The sequence below is a fragment of the Microcaecilia unicolor genome, chromosome 6, assembly GCF_901765095.1.
Source record: "Microcaecilia unicolor chromosome 6, aMicUni1.1, whole genome shotgun sequence".
Taxonomy (NCBI): Eukaryota; Metazoa; Chordata; class Amphibia; order Gymnophiona; family Siphonopidae; genus Microcaecilia; species Microcaecilia unicolor.
The window spans coordinates 187,530,556-187,543,792 of record NC_044036.1 but is presented as its reverse complement, the minus strand read 5'-3'; the positions used below and the strand labels follow the sequence as shown (position 1 = coordinate 187,543,792).

Here is a 13,237-nt window from a genome sequence, read left to right as displayed (position 1 = left end):
ACATAAGAGAAATAACTGTCCTAATGTCCGAACTTGTCTGGGAGGTTAGCCAGGTACCGGTGCTTAATATCAAGAGTACTCAGATAACTTCCAGCGTCTGTTCAGTATGAGATCTTCATTGCCGGTATCCAGGTATATAAAAACCCACAGTGGCAGCATTTAGAAAAAAAAAATCCCTAAATCTTTTCAATGTAAGCTGAAACATTTCATTGACTTCAGATGCTGTTAGTTTAATGTGGCTTCTTCTAGTGAAATTCCGATATCCTAGAATGAAGGCAGCTACTAAACTAGTATCTTTAATTTGTGTTAAACATACAGGAATATAGATTAGTTCACCTCTTACAAGCTGTCATCTGACTATCTGGCCAACATGTCTATTAAGAGTGGGCCACTTCAACCGTCAGTAAAATGCAACTGGTAACCCTGTGGGTGCTCCGTTTACTATCTGTGTCTGCAGCCACACTGATGACAGATCATTCTTCAGGGCAGAAATGTGCTTATTATTGCATTTCTCTCATTTCCCATTGAGAACCAAGATTTCTATCTCTATTGATAACCAAGCTGACATTCCCTAGTGAGGTACAAAAGTTAGAGACTCTTTGTCTATAGAATAGTTAGTAGGGTATTCATGTTTGTTTTGCTTTGTTTATGACTGATGTTGTAAGGAAATCTGGATTTCTAGATTGCCTTTCCAATTGTAGCTGAAAGTGATTTACAGCGTTTTTCAGCTATAAAGAATCTCTGCTGCAAAGATTCTGCAATCAAAGTGAACATTTTTTCTTTCTTTACCACTGACTTTATAGGTTACTGTTTGTATCCAGCACTATGTTTTTTTTTGTTACATTTGTACCCTGCGCTTTCCCACTCATGGCAGGCTCAATGCGGCTTACATATTGTATATAGGTACTTACAGTGGGGGAAATAAGTATTTGATCCCTTGCTGATTTTGTAAGTTTGCCCACTGACAAAGACATGAGCAGCCCATAATTGAAGGGTAGGTTATTGGTAACAGTGAGAGATAGCACATCACAAATTAAATCCGGAAAATCACATTTTGGAAAGTATATGAATTTATTTGCATTCTGCAGAGGGAAATAAGTATTTGATCCCTCTGGCAAACAAGACCTAATACTTGGTGGCAAAACCCTTGTTGGCAAGCACAGCGGTCAGACGTCTTCTGTAGTTGATGATGAGGTTTGCACACATGTCAGGAGGAATTTTGGTCCACTCCTCTTTGCAGATCATCTCTAAATCATTAAGAGTTCTGGGCTGTCGCTTGGCAACTCGCAGCTTCAGCTCCCTCCATAAGTTTTCAATGGGATTAAGGTCTGGTGACTGGCTAGGCCACTCCATGACCCTAATGTGCTTCTTCCTGAGCCACTCCTTTGTTGCCTTGGCTGTATGTTTTGGGTCATTGTCGTGCTGGAAGACCCAGCCACGACCCATTTTTAAGGCCCTGGCGGAGGGAAGGAGGTTGTCACTCAGAATTGTACGGTACATGGCCCCATCCATTCTCCCATTGATGCGGTGAAGTAGTCCTGTGCCCTTAGCAGAGAAACACCCCCAAAACATAACATTTCCACCTCCATGCTTGACAGTGGGGACGGTGTTCTTTGGGTCATAGGCAGCATTTCTCTTCCTCCAAACACGGCGAGTTGAGTTCATGCCAAAGAGCTCAATTTTTGTCTCATCTGACCACAGCACCTTCTCCCAATCACTCTCGGCATCATCCAGGTGTTCACTGGCAAACTTCAGACGGGCCGTCACATGTGCCTTCCGGAGCAGGGGGACCTTGCGGGCACTGCAGGATTGCAATCCGTTATGTCGTAATGTGTTACCAATGGTTTTCGTGGTGACAGTGGTCCCAGCTGCCTTGAGATCATTGAGAAGTTCCCCCCTTGTAGTTGTAGGCTGATTTCTAACCTTCCTCATGATCAAGGATACCCCACGAGGTGAGATTTTGCGTGGAGCCCCAGATCTTTGTCGATTGACAGTCATTTTGTACTTCTTCCATTTTCTTACTATGGCACCAACAGTTGTCTCCTTCTCGCCCAGCGTCTTACTGATGGTTTTGTAGCCCATTCCAGCCTTGTGCAGGTGTATGATCTTGTCCCTGACATCCTTAGACAGCTCCTTGCTCTTGGCCATTTTGTAGAGGTTAGAGTCTGACTGATTCACTGAGTCTGTGGACAGGTGTCTTTCATACAGGTGACCATTGCCGACAGCTGTCTGTCATGCAGGTAACGAGTTGATTTGGAGCATCTACCTGGTCTGTAGGGGCCAGATCTCTTACTGGTTGGTGGGGGATCAAATACTTATTTCCCTCTGCAGAATGCAAATAAATTCATATACTTTCCACAATGTGATTTTCCGGATTTAATTTGTGATGTGCTATCTCTCACTGTTACCAATAACCTACCCTTCAATTATGGGCTGCTCATGTCTTTGTCAGTGGGCAAACTTACAAAATCAGCAAGGGATCAAATACTTATTTCCCCCACTGTATTTGTACCTGGGGCAATGGAGGGTTAAGTGACCTGCCCAGAGTCACAAGGAGCTGCCTGTGCCTGCAGTGGGAATCGAACCCAATTCCCCACTCTAACCACTAGGCCACTTTCAGTTTCTCAGCTCCCTAGGACCAAAGTCCACCACCCTAACCACTAGGCCACAGGTTGGAAGGGGTAAGTCTCTTCAAGGTCCAAGGTATCTAGTCCCAAACTCATCAATTACACAAAATCTTTTCTGGAGACAATCCGACTAAACTTTACTCCAAACTTGCACCAACAGACAGCTACTGTGAGCAATTTTTTCATAGTTGTATAGCATCGATGTAAACATTGTCTCTTACTGTTAAACAAACACACTACTCCTTCATCTGCATCTGTGACCTTCGTATTCACCACATTTCTTTAGGATTCAGGGTTCCCCAACTGTTGGGCAAATCTAATACCTTGAACTGAGTTTCCAATCTAAATATACCCTAGTGCTCTCCCCCTACAAACTGGAATTCCCTTAAGTACAGTTTCCACAAACAGTATCTCCCCTGTGTACAGATAAGCCAGAATGTCTTCAGCTTTACAGCTCACTCTCTGCAATGAAGTTAATCTAGACTATAGAGAGTGATTAAAACCTTTGGATATTTATTTATTTATTTGCTGCGCTTGTAGCCCACATTTTCCCACCTATTTGCAGGCTCAATGTGGCTTACAAAATGTTATAGCAACATGTACACATTATAAGATAAGAATTTCAGAATATAGATACAGATGGGTACATAGAATATCATAGCAATCATATTAACTGAATAATAATTTTACAATTATTACAAATAAGAGTGCATAAGTAAATCATATTGGATTGGAAGTGGTTTGAAAGATCAACATAACATAACATAATGATATCAGGACAAGATATAATATTCAGTCGTGAGGATGTAATTAGGATGAACAGATAGGAGGGTTCCTTAATAGTTGTGATTGGAATAATTAGGAAGTCAGATTGTTATGGGGAATCTTTATTGTACGCCTTTATTTATTTATTTATTTATTTATTTGTTACTTATATCCCACATTTTCCCACTCATGCAGGCGCAATGTGGCTCACAGAGAATTAAATAATAGTACAATCTTAATAGCTTAGTCAAACATAAAGAAGTAGGTTGGAGGGAAGAAACTAACAACGTGAACTAGGTAGGGTAAGGGACAAGGGATGTTTTAATCAACATGGCAAGTTGAGTGGTAAGTCTTGGCAAAGAGGAATGTCTTTAACAACTTCTTAAAAAGGGCATGATCCTCTTGAGTTTTAAGGTGACGAGGTAGTGCGTTCCAGTATTTGGGACTCCAATAACAGAAAGACGAGGCGAAGATTTTCTTATACTTGACTCCCTTACAATTCGGAAAATGGAGGTGGAGATAGGACCGAGCAGCAGGGTTGGCATTTCTAGGCGGAAGGTCGATCAAGGGGAGCATGTAATCCGGGGAGGTCCCATAAATGATTTTATGTGTTAGGGAGCAGATCTTAAAAGCGATGCGCTCCTGTACAGGCAGCCAATGAAGTTTAAAGCGCAGGGGTTCAGCATGTGCAAAACGCCTTTCTTTAAGGATGAGCCTCGCCGCAGTGTTCTGAGCCGTTTGGAACATTTTCAATAAGGAGGCCTGGCAACCCACATAAATACCACTACAATAATCCAGGTGGGATAGGACAAGCCAGTGGACAAGGGTACGGAACAAGTCTCTGGGAAGGAGATATCTGATTCGCCGAAGTCTCCACATGGCCTGGAACATTTTTTTGGAGACTGATTGTACGTGATCAGCCAGCTGGAGATGTGAATCCAGATGCACTCCTAAAAGTCTCAGGCTTTTAGTAATCGGGAGGGTAGAGCCCAGAACTGGAAGCATTGAGTCAGATATATTAGAGTGTGTGGACGAGAGGATGAGACAATGAGTTTTTTCCCTATTTAGCCTGAAGCGGAACACCCTGGCCCAATGTTCTAAAGTGGAGAAACAGGCATCTATGAGGTTGGTAACTTCTGATATTGTGGTTTGAAAAGGGATGTAGACTGTAATATCGTCCGCATAGATGAATAAGTAGGTCTTTAATAACTTTTGGAAGGTTATCAGGTCATGTGTTGTTTTTTTCTTTGACGTTCTGTGCTAATTTTCAGCAGTATTTTCTGGATAATACCGCTGTAAATTATCACCAGCAGCCCTGGCGCTTTAAAAACAGTACTGGGGAGATCCAGGGGTGGATAGCAGGGAATTACCTGGTTAACAGCGATATTCAGTCTGCTAACCAGATAACTAACCAGCAAAAAGGCTGTCCTAGCTTTTATTCTCTGATGACAAGCAGACCATAATTCTCACAATTGGGTAACGTGGTCCCACTTTGCCCAGTCTGGAGCTTATGACAAGCTTTAACAAGAACTTTGTGGAGCATGAGACATGCTCCACCTTGCATGTGTAAGTGCCTTCCCGCCCGGCTCCATTGTTACTGCAGTTATTTTTCTACTGCGGTGAAAAGAGGCTGCTTTTGTGGTGTCTCTTCATGATCCGGTCTGGAAGTTATCTGGATACCGGTCTGAATATCTCCAATAATTTCTAGATCTAGACGCTACAATGGTAGAAGCCGACTTGGATTTAGTAGCAGTCACAGAGACATGGTTCACAGAGAAACATGAATGGGATATAGTTATACCTGGCTAAAGTCGATTCAGGAAAGACAGGGTAGGAAAAAAGGGTGGATGAATGGCATTATATGTTAAGAAAAAGTGACAATGTAGACATATGGGGTATAGAAGAAGCACTGTGGGTTAAATTGAAAAGAGGGAATGAAAAATGTATTTACATTGGTGTGATATATAGAGGGGCATAATTGAACGAAAACGCCTATCTCCATGGGCGTTTATCTCCGAGAACGGGTCAGTGAAGGGGCGGACCGAACCGTATTTTCGAAAAAAATAGACGCCCATGTTTTATTCAACAATGTGTGAGCTGGGCGTTTTTGTTTTTCAGCGATAATAGAAAATGAAAGCGCCCAGCTCAAAAACGAATAAATCCAAGACATTTATTCGTGGGAGGGGCCAGGATTCGTAGTGCACTGGTCCCCCTCACATGCCAGGACATCAACCGGGCACCCTAGGGGGCACTTTTACAAAACAAAAAAAAAGGTCAAAGAGCTCCCAGGTGCATAGCACCCTTCCCTTGTGTGTTGAGCCCCCCAAATCCCCCTCAAAACCCACTGCCCACAAGTCTACACCATTACTATAGCCCTAAGGGGTGAAGGGGGGCACCTACATGTGGGTACAGTGGGTTTGGGGGGGTTGGACGACTAATAAGCATTAAGCAGCACAATTGTAACAGGTAGGGGGGGATGGGCCTGGGTCCACCTGCCTGAAGTCCACTGCACCCCCTAACAACTCCTCCAGTGACCTGCATACTGCTGCCAGGGAGCTGGGTATGACATTTGAGGGTGAAAATAAAAATGTGTGAAACATCATTTTTTTGTGGTGGGAGGGGGTTAGGTACCACTGGGGGAGTCAGGGGAGGTCATCCCCGATTCCCTCCAGTGGTCATCTGGTCATTTAGGGCACTTTTTGGGGCCTTATTCGTGAAAAAACAGGGTCCAGGAAAAGTGTCCTAAATTCTAGCTAAAAACGCATACTTTCTTCCCATTATCGCTGAAATGCGCCCATCTTTGTTCGGCAGATAACCACGCCCCAGTTCCGCCTTCGCCACACCTCTGACACGCCCCCATAAACTTTGTCCGCATCCGCGACGGAGTGCAGTTGAAAACGCCCAAAAATCGGCTTTCGATTATACCGCTTTATTCGTTTTTGTGAGATAAACGTCCATCTCCCGATTTAGGTCGGAACTTGGGCGTTTTTCTCGTTCGATTATAAGCTGGATAGGCTTCCTTCACAGTCAGAAGAAATAGACAGAGATTTAGTTGAAGACATTCACAAGATAGCTAGGAGAGAAGTACTACTGATAGGTGATTTTAATATATGAGACATTGATTGGGGTGTCCCTGCTGTGGGCTTATCTAGAAGGAAGGGGATCTTGGATTCTGTACAGGAAGAATTGTTCCACAGTGGGTAACAGAACCCATGTGGGATGGAGCTATTCTAGACCTGGTGCTTACAAATGGGGAGACTGTTTCTGATGTTATGGTGGGAGATCATTTGGCATCTATGTGTGGTTCAATATAACAATACAGGAGGAGAGGGTTTATTCAAGATTGAAGGTCCTAGACTTCAAAAGAACTAATGTTGCCAAGATGGGGGAATATCTCAAGGAATAGTTAGTTGGATAAGAATAGCTGAAGAAAGTAGAACATCAGTGGCAAAACTGAAAGGGGCTATTTTAAAGGTGATAAACCTTTATGTTTGAAAAGTACATAAAAGTAAGAGGAAAAGAAGGCCACTCTGGTTCTCAAACATAGTAGCTGAAAAGGTAAGGGGAAAAAGTTTAACCTTCTTAAATTACATGACAACTCAGAAAGAGGAAGACAGGCAAAAATACCTGGAAAACCTAAGAGTAGCTGGAGAAGCTGTCAGGAATGCAAAGTTGCAAATGGAAGAAAAGATTCTGTAAAATTGGGGAACAAGACATTTTTTAGATTATGTAAGTGACAGGATGAAGTGCCTCAAGGGAGGGAGGGGGGGAGAAATATGTAGAAGCTGATAAGGATAAAGCTGAACCACTCCTCCCCCCCTTGCATGCTTGCCTTGCCCTAGTGATCACGCATCCCAGCAAGCCTCCTCTTGTGGATAAGATCCTACCAGTTATCAAACATCTCATTTACTGACTGGGTCCATTTTAGAGAATGGCATCCTGCCAGTCTCCTGTGGCAATCATTTAGCCTGGTGGATCCAATTCCCTTACTGGCAATTACCCACCACTACACATAGAAAGGGTCCTCTCACTGCCCCTATGCAACAATTGTGTATTTTGATTATCCCTTTCAGAGACTGGGTTCTACCAGCAACTGCATACCCCAAACCCTGGCAGTCAGAACTTTGGTAGGCCCACCTTTGCGAATCAGATCCACTCAAAAATTATGCACACCCCACAGGTCACATTTCCCCCTTCCCAGAGACACGTTGACAGGATTCCTAGCAATTTCACCCCTCCTTGTGGGTTGGACCTCCTCAATGATTGCATACTCCCAGCAATCAGCACCTTCGTGGACCCCATACAATTTGGCACCTCAATAGACAACCTTAATGAACTGAGCATGCCTCCAATAATGTCTATCATATCACCTTCCACTGAACCAACCTCCTGTCTCTGGTGACCTCTTTTGGTACCCTGGACCTGGATGTGTACATTTCAAAGTTTTCTTCACCATTGGGCCATGCTAGATTTTCTCTGGATACTGAGGAGGAAGAAGAAATCTCAGTGAACTGAGCTAAATCAGACTTGTGAGTTCTTGTACCAAGTAAAGCGCTGCTGAGCCCGGTACTTGTACTGCTTGGCAGCCGGACAACCCCGGGTTTCACCTGCGCTGACTGCCATTCCCCAAAGGTTGAGCCCCTAGGTGCGGGTGGCCTGCAGGACTTACGAGATGGAGCTTGAAGTGGGGTGGTGAATGTATCGGCCAGGCAGGCAGCAGGTCAAGAGAGTGATCCAGGTACAGGCAAAGTCAGCAGGCAGGCAGCAGGCAAGAGAGTAATCCAGGCACAGGTAAAGTCAATAGGCAGGCAGCCGGTCAAGAGAGTAATCCAGGTACAGGTAAAGTCAATAGGCAGGCAGCTGGTCAAGAGAGTAATCCGGGTACAGGCAAAGTCAGTAGGCAGGCAGTAGGCAAGAGAGTAATCCAGGTACAGGCAAAGTCAGCAATGAGGGACAAAGTAGAGAAGAAGAAAACTACTGAGCAAGTAACACCTACCAAAGTAGAAGCCAAAGCATGGAGTCCAGGAAGAGCTCAGCTGATAAAGTGCTGGCGTCTGACATGAGCAGGGACCAGCTTGGAGAAGGAGCACAGCCATAGGACAAGAACAGGGGAAGGAGGAACCGGAAGACCAATAGGAGAGAAGCAAGGGAAGCCAGGCAGAGAGAGAGAGCAGACTCAGGTGCGTGGAAGCAAAGCAATCAAGGAGCCTGGAAGCCAGACAGAGAGAGCAGAGCCAGGTGCATGGAAGCAAAGCAATCAAGGAGCCTGCAGCCAGAGAAGAACTACACTCACATGGCTCAGGGCTGTGCCAGTCAAGTGTGCGTGTCGACGGGACCCTGCGCAGCCCGAGAATGCTGCTTGTGTTGAGGTAGGGGACATGACAGTACCCCCTCCTTAAGAACCCCCTCTGCCTAGGTCCGGGTTTGGATGGGTAGCGAGTATGGAACTCCTGGATCAATTCAGGTGCATGGACATTGACAGCGGGCTCCCAGGCATTATCCTTGGGACCAAAGTGCTTCCAGGATGGCAAATAGAACAGCTGTCCCCTTTGATGCTTGGAGTCTAGAACCTCATCTACCTCGAATTCAGGATCAGGTTCGGAATCTGGAACAATGATCTTCTTCGGCTCTGGGTGCCATTTAGAAGATAAGAATGGCTTTAGCAGGGACACATGAAAGGCATTGTGGGCCTTGAGGTTAGCTGGTAACTGGAGACGATAAGTGACAGCTCCCACCCGAGATCGTACTGAAAAGGGTCCAATGTATTGGGGAGCAAACTTGAAGGAGGGTATACGGAGCCTCAAGTATTTGGTACTAAGCCAAACGTTTTGTCCAGGTTGAAAAATCGAAGCAGACCGCCTTTTATGACCTGCGAAAAACTTGTATCTGGCAGCGGCTAGCTGAAGATGTTGTAGGACCCTGTTCCAAATGTCCTGGATATCGGTGAGGGTCTACTGGAGCAGAGGCGAGGCTTGTGTCTGAGGGATCAGAAGTGGTAGTCGTGGGAGGCGCCCATACACCGTAAAAAATGGTGACGTATGAGAGGCAGTGTGGAAGCCATTGTTATAGGCTTATTCGGCCCAGGGGAGTAATGTAGACCAGTCATCCTGTCAGTTATTGGTGTACATTCGCAGGAAGGTCTTGAGAATTTGATTGACCCGTTCCACCAGTCCATTGGTCTGTGGGTGGTATGCAGATGAGAAATGGGTGGTGATGCCAACAGCAGAACACAGAGCTCTCCAGAACCTAGAAGTGAATTGCGATCCCCGATCACTTATGATTCGGAGAGGGAGGCCATGTAAATGGAAAATATGCTGGATGAAAGCCTTGGCAAGAGTGGCGGCCGAAGGGAGAGATCTCATGGGAATAAAATGGGCCATTCGAGAAAATCGGTCCACCACGACCCAAATGACAGTGTGGCCTTGGGAAGGTGGTAAATCTGTAACAAAATCCATAGATACTTCCTGCCAAGGCAGCTGTGGAACTGGCAGTGGCTGTAAACATCCTCAAGGCTTGCCAGGAGAGGATTTGTTTCGGGCGCAGGTGGGACAGGTGGAAACAAATTGTAAGACATCCTGCGCCATACATGGCCACCAATATTATTGAGAGATCAAGTGAAAGGTCTTGCGGAATCTGGAGTGACTGGCAAATGTGGAGGAGTGTCCCCATTTGAGAACCTTTTTCCTAGACTGGGGTGGTACAGAAGTCTTTGTGATTGTGGGAGTGACCACGGTAGTGGAGGCGACACAGGCAGGATTAAGCATGGGGTAGGACTCCTCGGGTTCTTCGGGAGGGTTGAAGGCCCTGGATAGGGCATCAGCTTCAATATTCTTTTCAGCAGGTCGGAATACCAAGCGGAAGTTAAAGCGGGCAAAGAAAAGAGACCAACGCACATGTCGCGGGTTTAGTCTCTTAGCATCCTGGAGGTATAGAAGATTCTTGTGGTCGGTGATCACTGTGATGGGATGTAAAGCCCTTTCTAGGAAATATCACCATTCTTGGAGAGCCAATATAAGGGCTAACAATTCCCGGTCCCCAATAGTGTAGTTACACTCTGCCGAAGAAAAGTTTTTGGAAAAAAAGAAACAGGGGTGACATTTGCCGGAGTCTGAGGTGTGAGACAAAACGGCCCCTGCCCCCAGAGAAGAGACATCCACTTCAAAGATGAATGGTGTTTTGATATCCGGACTTCAGAGAACAAGAGCAGACAGAAAGGCTTGCTTTAAGGTGGCAAAGGCCTCTTGGGCCTCCGGTGTCCAGTTCTTTACATCAGCACCCTTCCTGGTCAGTGCAGTAAGAGGGGCAGTAATGAGCGAGTATTGGTGGATGAATTGTCGATAGTAATTAGCAAACCCCAAAAAACGTTGCAAGGCCCGGAGACCATGGGGCATGGGCCAATCCTGTAAAGCTCGGAGTTTGGTGGGGTCCATTTGGAGGCCCTCCAAAGAGACGACATATCCCAAAAATGGAATAGACGGTTGATGAAACAAGCACTTCTCTACTTTGGCGAAGAGACGGTAGTCCCTGAGGCGCTGGAAAACCATGCGTACATGACGAGGGTGTTCCTGAACAGAAGCAGAAAAAAACAGAATATCATCCAGGTAAACTATTACTGAGGAGTACAGAAGATCTTGAAAAATGAAGTTTATGAATTCCTGATAAACCGCTGGTGTATTGCAAAGGCCGAACGGCATAACTAGATATTCAAAATGTCCTTCATGAGTATTAAAAACGGTCTTCCATTCATCCCCGTGGCGGATTCGGACCAGATTGTAGGCGCCTCGGAGTTCCAGCTTGGTAAAGATAGACGCTCCCTGCAGACGGTCAAAAAGTTCCGGAATAAGGGGAAGCGGGTACCGATTCTTAATGGTTGTTTCATTAAGACTCCGGTAGTCGATACAGGGTCACAGAGAGCCATCTTTCTTGGTCACAAAAAAGAAACTTGCCCCCGCTGGAGATGAGGAGGGTCTGATGAAGTCCTTTTGGAGGTTTTCGTGAATGTACTCCCGCATGGCAGTAGATTCCTCCACAGAGAGGGTATACAGCCGGCCCCAAAGAGGAGTCTTGCCGGGAAGTAATTCAGTGGTGCAGTCAAAAGGATGATGCGGAGGAAGGGAATCAGCCTCCTGAGCACTGAAGACATCTTGGAAATCACGTTATTCCACAGGTAGGGAAGCATCACAGGGGAGCAAGAGCCCTGGGGAGGCAGTAATAGTCCTTAGAGAAGGAACCACTGGCGTGAGACAGGTAGAAAAACATTGGGAACCCCAACTGCCAATATCGTTAGTGGTCCAGCTGATATTAGGTGAGTGTTGTTGTAATCAGGGCAGGCCCAAAATAACAGGATGGATGGCCCGGGGAAGAACCAGAAGCTGAATTTCTTCCTTATATAAAATCCCGACATGCATCTGCAACGGCAGAGTGACATGGGTAATAGAGTATGGTAAAGTTAGTCCCTGAATGGAGGTCACTTGTAACGTTGGTTTACAGGCAATCAAGGGAGTTCCTAGCTGGAATAGGAGACTGGCGTCAATAAAATTTCCTCCGGCCCCAGAATCAATCAAAGCCACAGTGTTAATGCAGAGTTCCTTCCAGCGCAGGGAAATAGGGACGGAGACAAGATTATCCGGAAGATGTGAAAAATGACCCAGGGCCACCCCCTTCAGTAACCCTGGGTCATGGCATTTTTCGGTTTATTCGGACAATGTCTTAGGAAATGGCCGGCCTGCCCACAGTAGAGGCAAAGTTGATTGTCCCAACGGTGAGCCCTCTCCTTCTCAGAGAGGTGATGCCGTCCGATAACTATTGGCTCTTCAGGGACTCCAGAAGTAGAGCTTGCTGCACCTTTGGGAGAAGAAGGGTGTGGCGGCCGAAGAGATAGTCTCTGAGAGCAGCGCTGAGTAGAGTGTTCCAGTGACCTTTCTTGAAACCGTACATCGATACGGACGCAGAGGGTGATCAGAATATCCAAAGCATTTGGAAGTTCCTGGCCGGCCAGTTCATCTTTAATCCGGTTGTTGAGTCCTTGCCAGAAAATAGCTGTAAGGGCCTCTTGGTTCCATCTTACCTCTGAAGCTAGGGTTCAAAAGCGAACGGCATAAGCACCAACAGAACAATTGCCTTGTTGAATTCGTAGAAGTTCTGTGGCTGCAGAGGAGGGCCGTCCCGGCACATTGAAAACTAACCGGAAGCGGCGAAGAAATTCTTCAAGATCAGTGAGTAAAGGGTCCCGTTGCTCCCAAAGAGGAGAGGCCCAAGCCAAGGCAGATCCGGAGAGTAGAGAGATGATATAGGCTATCTTGAGTCTATCCGTAGAAAAGGCTGCTGGTTGCATTTCAAACAGCATAAGACATTGGTTGAGGAACCCTTGGCAAGCAGAAGGGGTGCCGTCGAACCTTGGAGGCTCAGGAAGCCGCAACCCTGGAGTAGATAACACGGATCTGGACGACGCAGCAGGAGGCTGTCATTGGGATTGAAGGGTTGACATCTGGGAACACACATCCTGTAGAACTCCGAACAGATCGTTTAGCTGGGCCTGTTGCTGTTGAAGAACCTGGGCCAACTCAGACAGGTTGGGCTTGTCCGGCAAACTCATGGCTTCAGCTTACTGTCAGACTTTTGAGTTCTTGTACCAAGTAAAGCATTGCTGAGCTCGGTACTCAGACCAGATTCTGCTTGGCAGCCGGACAAACTCGGGTTTCACCTGCACTGACCGCCGTTCCCCAGAGGTTGAGCCCCTAGGTGCAGGCAGTCTGCAGGACTTACGAGACGGAGCTGGAAGTAGGGTGGTGAACGTATTGGCCAGGCAGGCAGCAGGTCAAGAGAGTAATCCAGGTACAGGCAAA

The 13,237-nt window shown here is 46.2% G+C and overlaps 1 protein-coding gene across 1 annotated transcript; it reads right to left on the bottom strand.

Annotated features, from left to right (window-relative positions):
- Positions 1–10,582: 10,582 nt before the first annotated feature.
- Positions 10,583–12,987, bottom strand: LOC115472491 (uncharacterized mitochondrial protein AtMg00860-like). Its single transcript, XM_030206783.1, has 2 exons — positions 12,892–12,987; positions 10,583–10,957 (listed from the first exon to the last, which is right to left on the bottom strand). Exons 1-2 carry the CDS (start codon positions 12,985–12,987, stop codon positions 10,583–10,585), a joined length of 471 nt encoding a protein of 156 aa, XP_030062643.1.
- Positions 12,988–13,237: the final 250 nt, after the last annotated feature.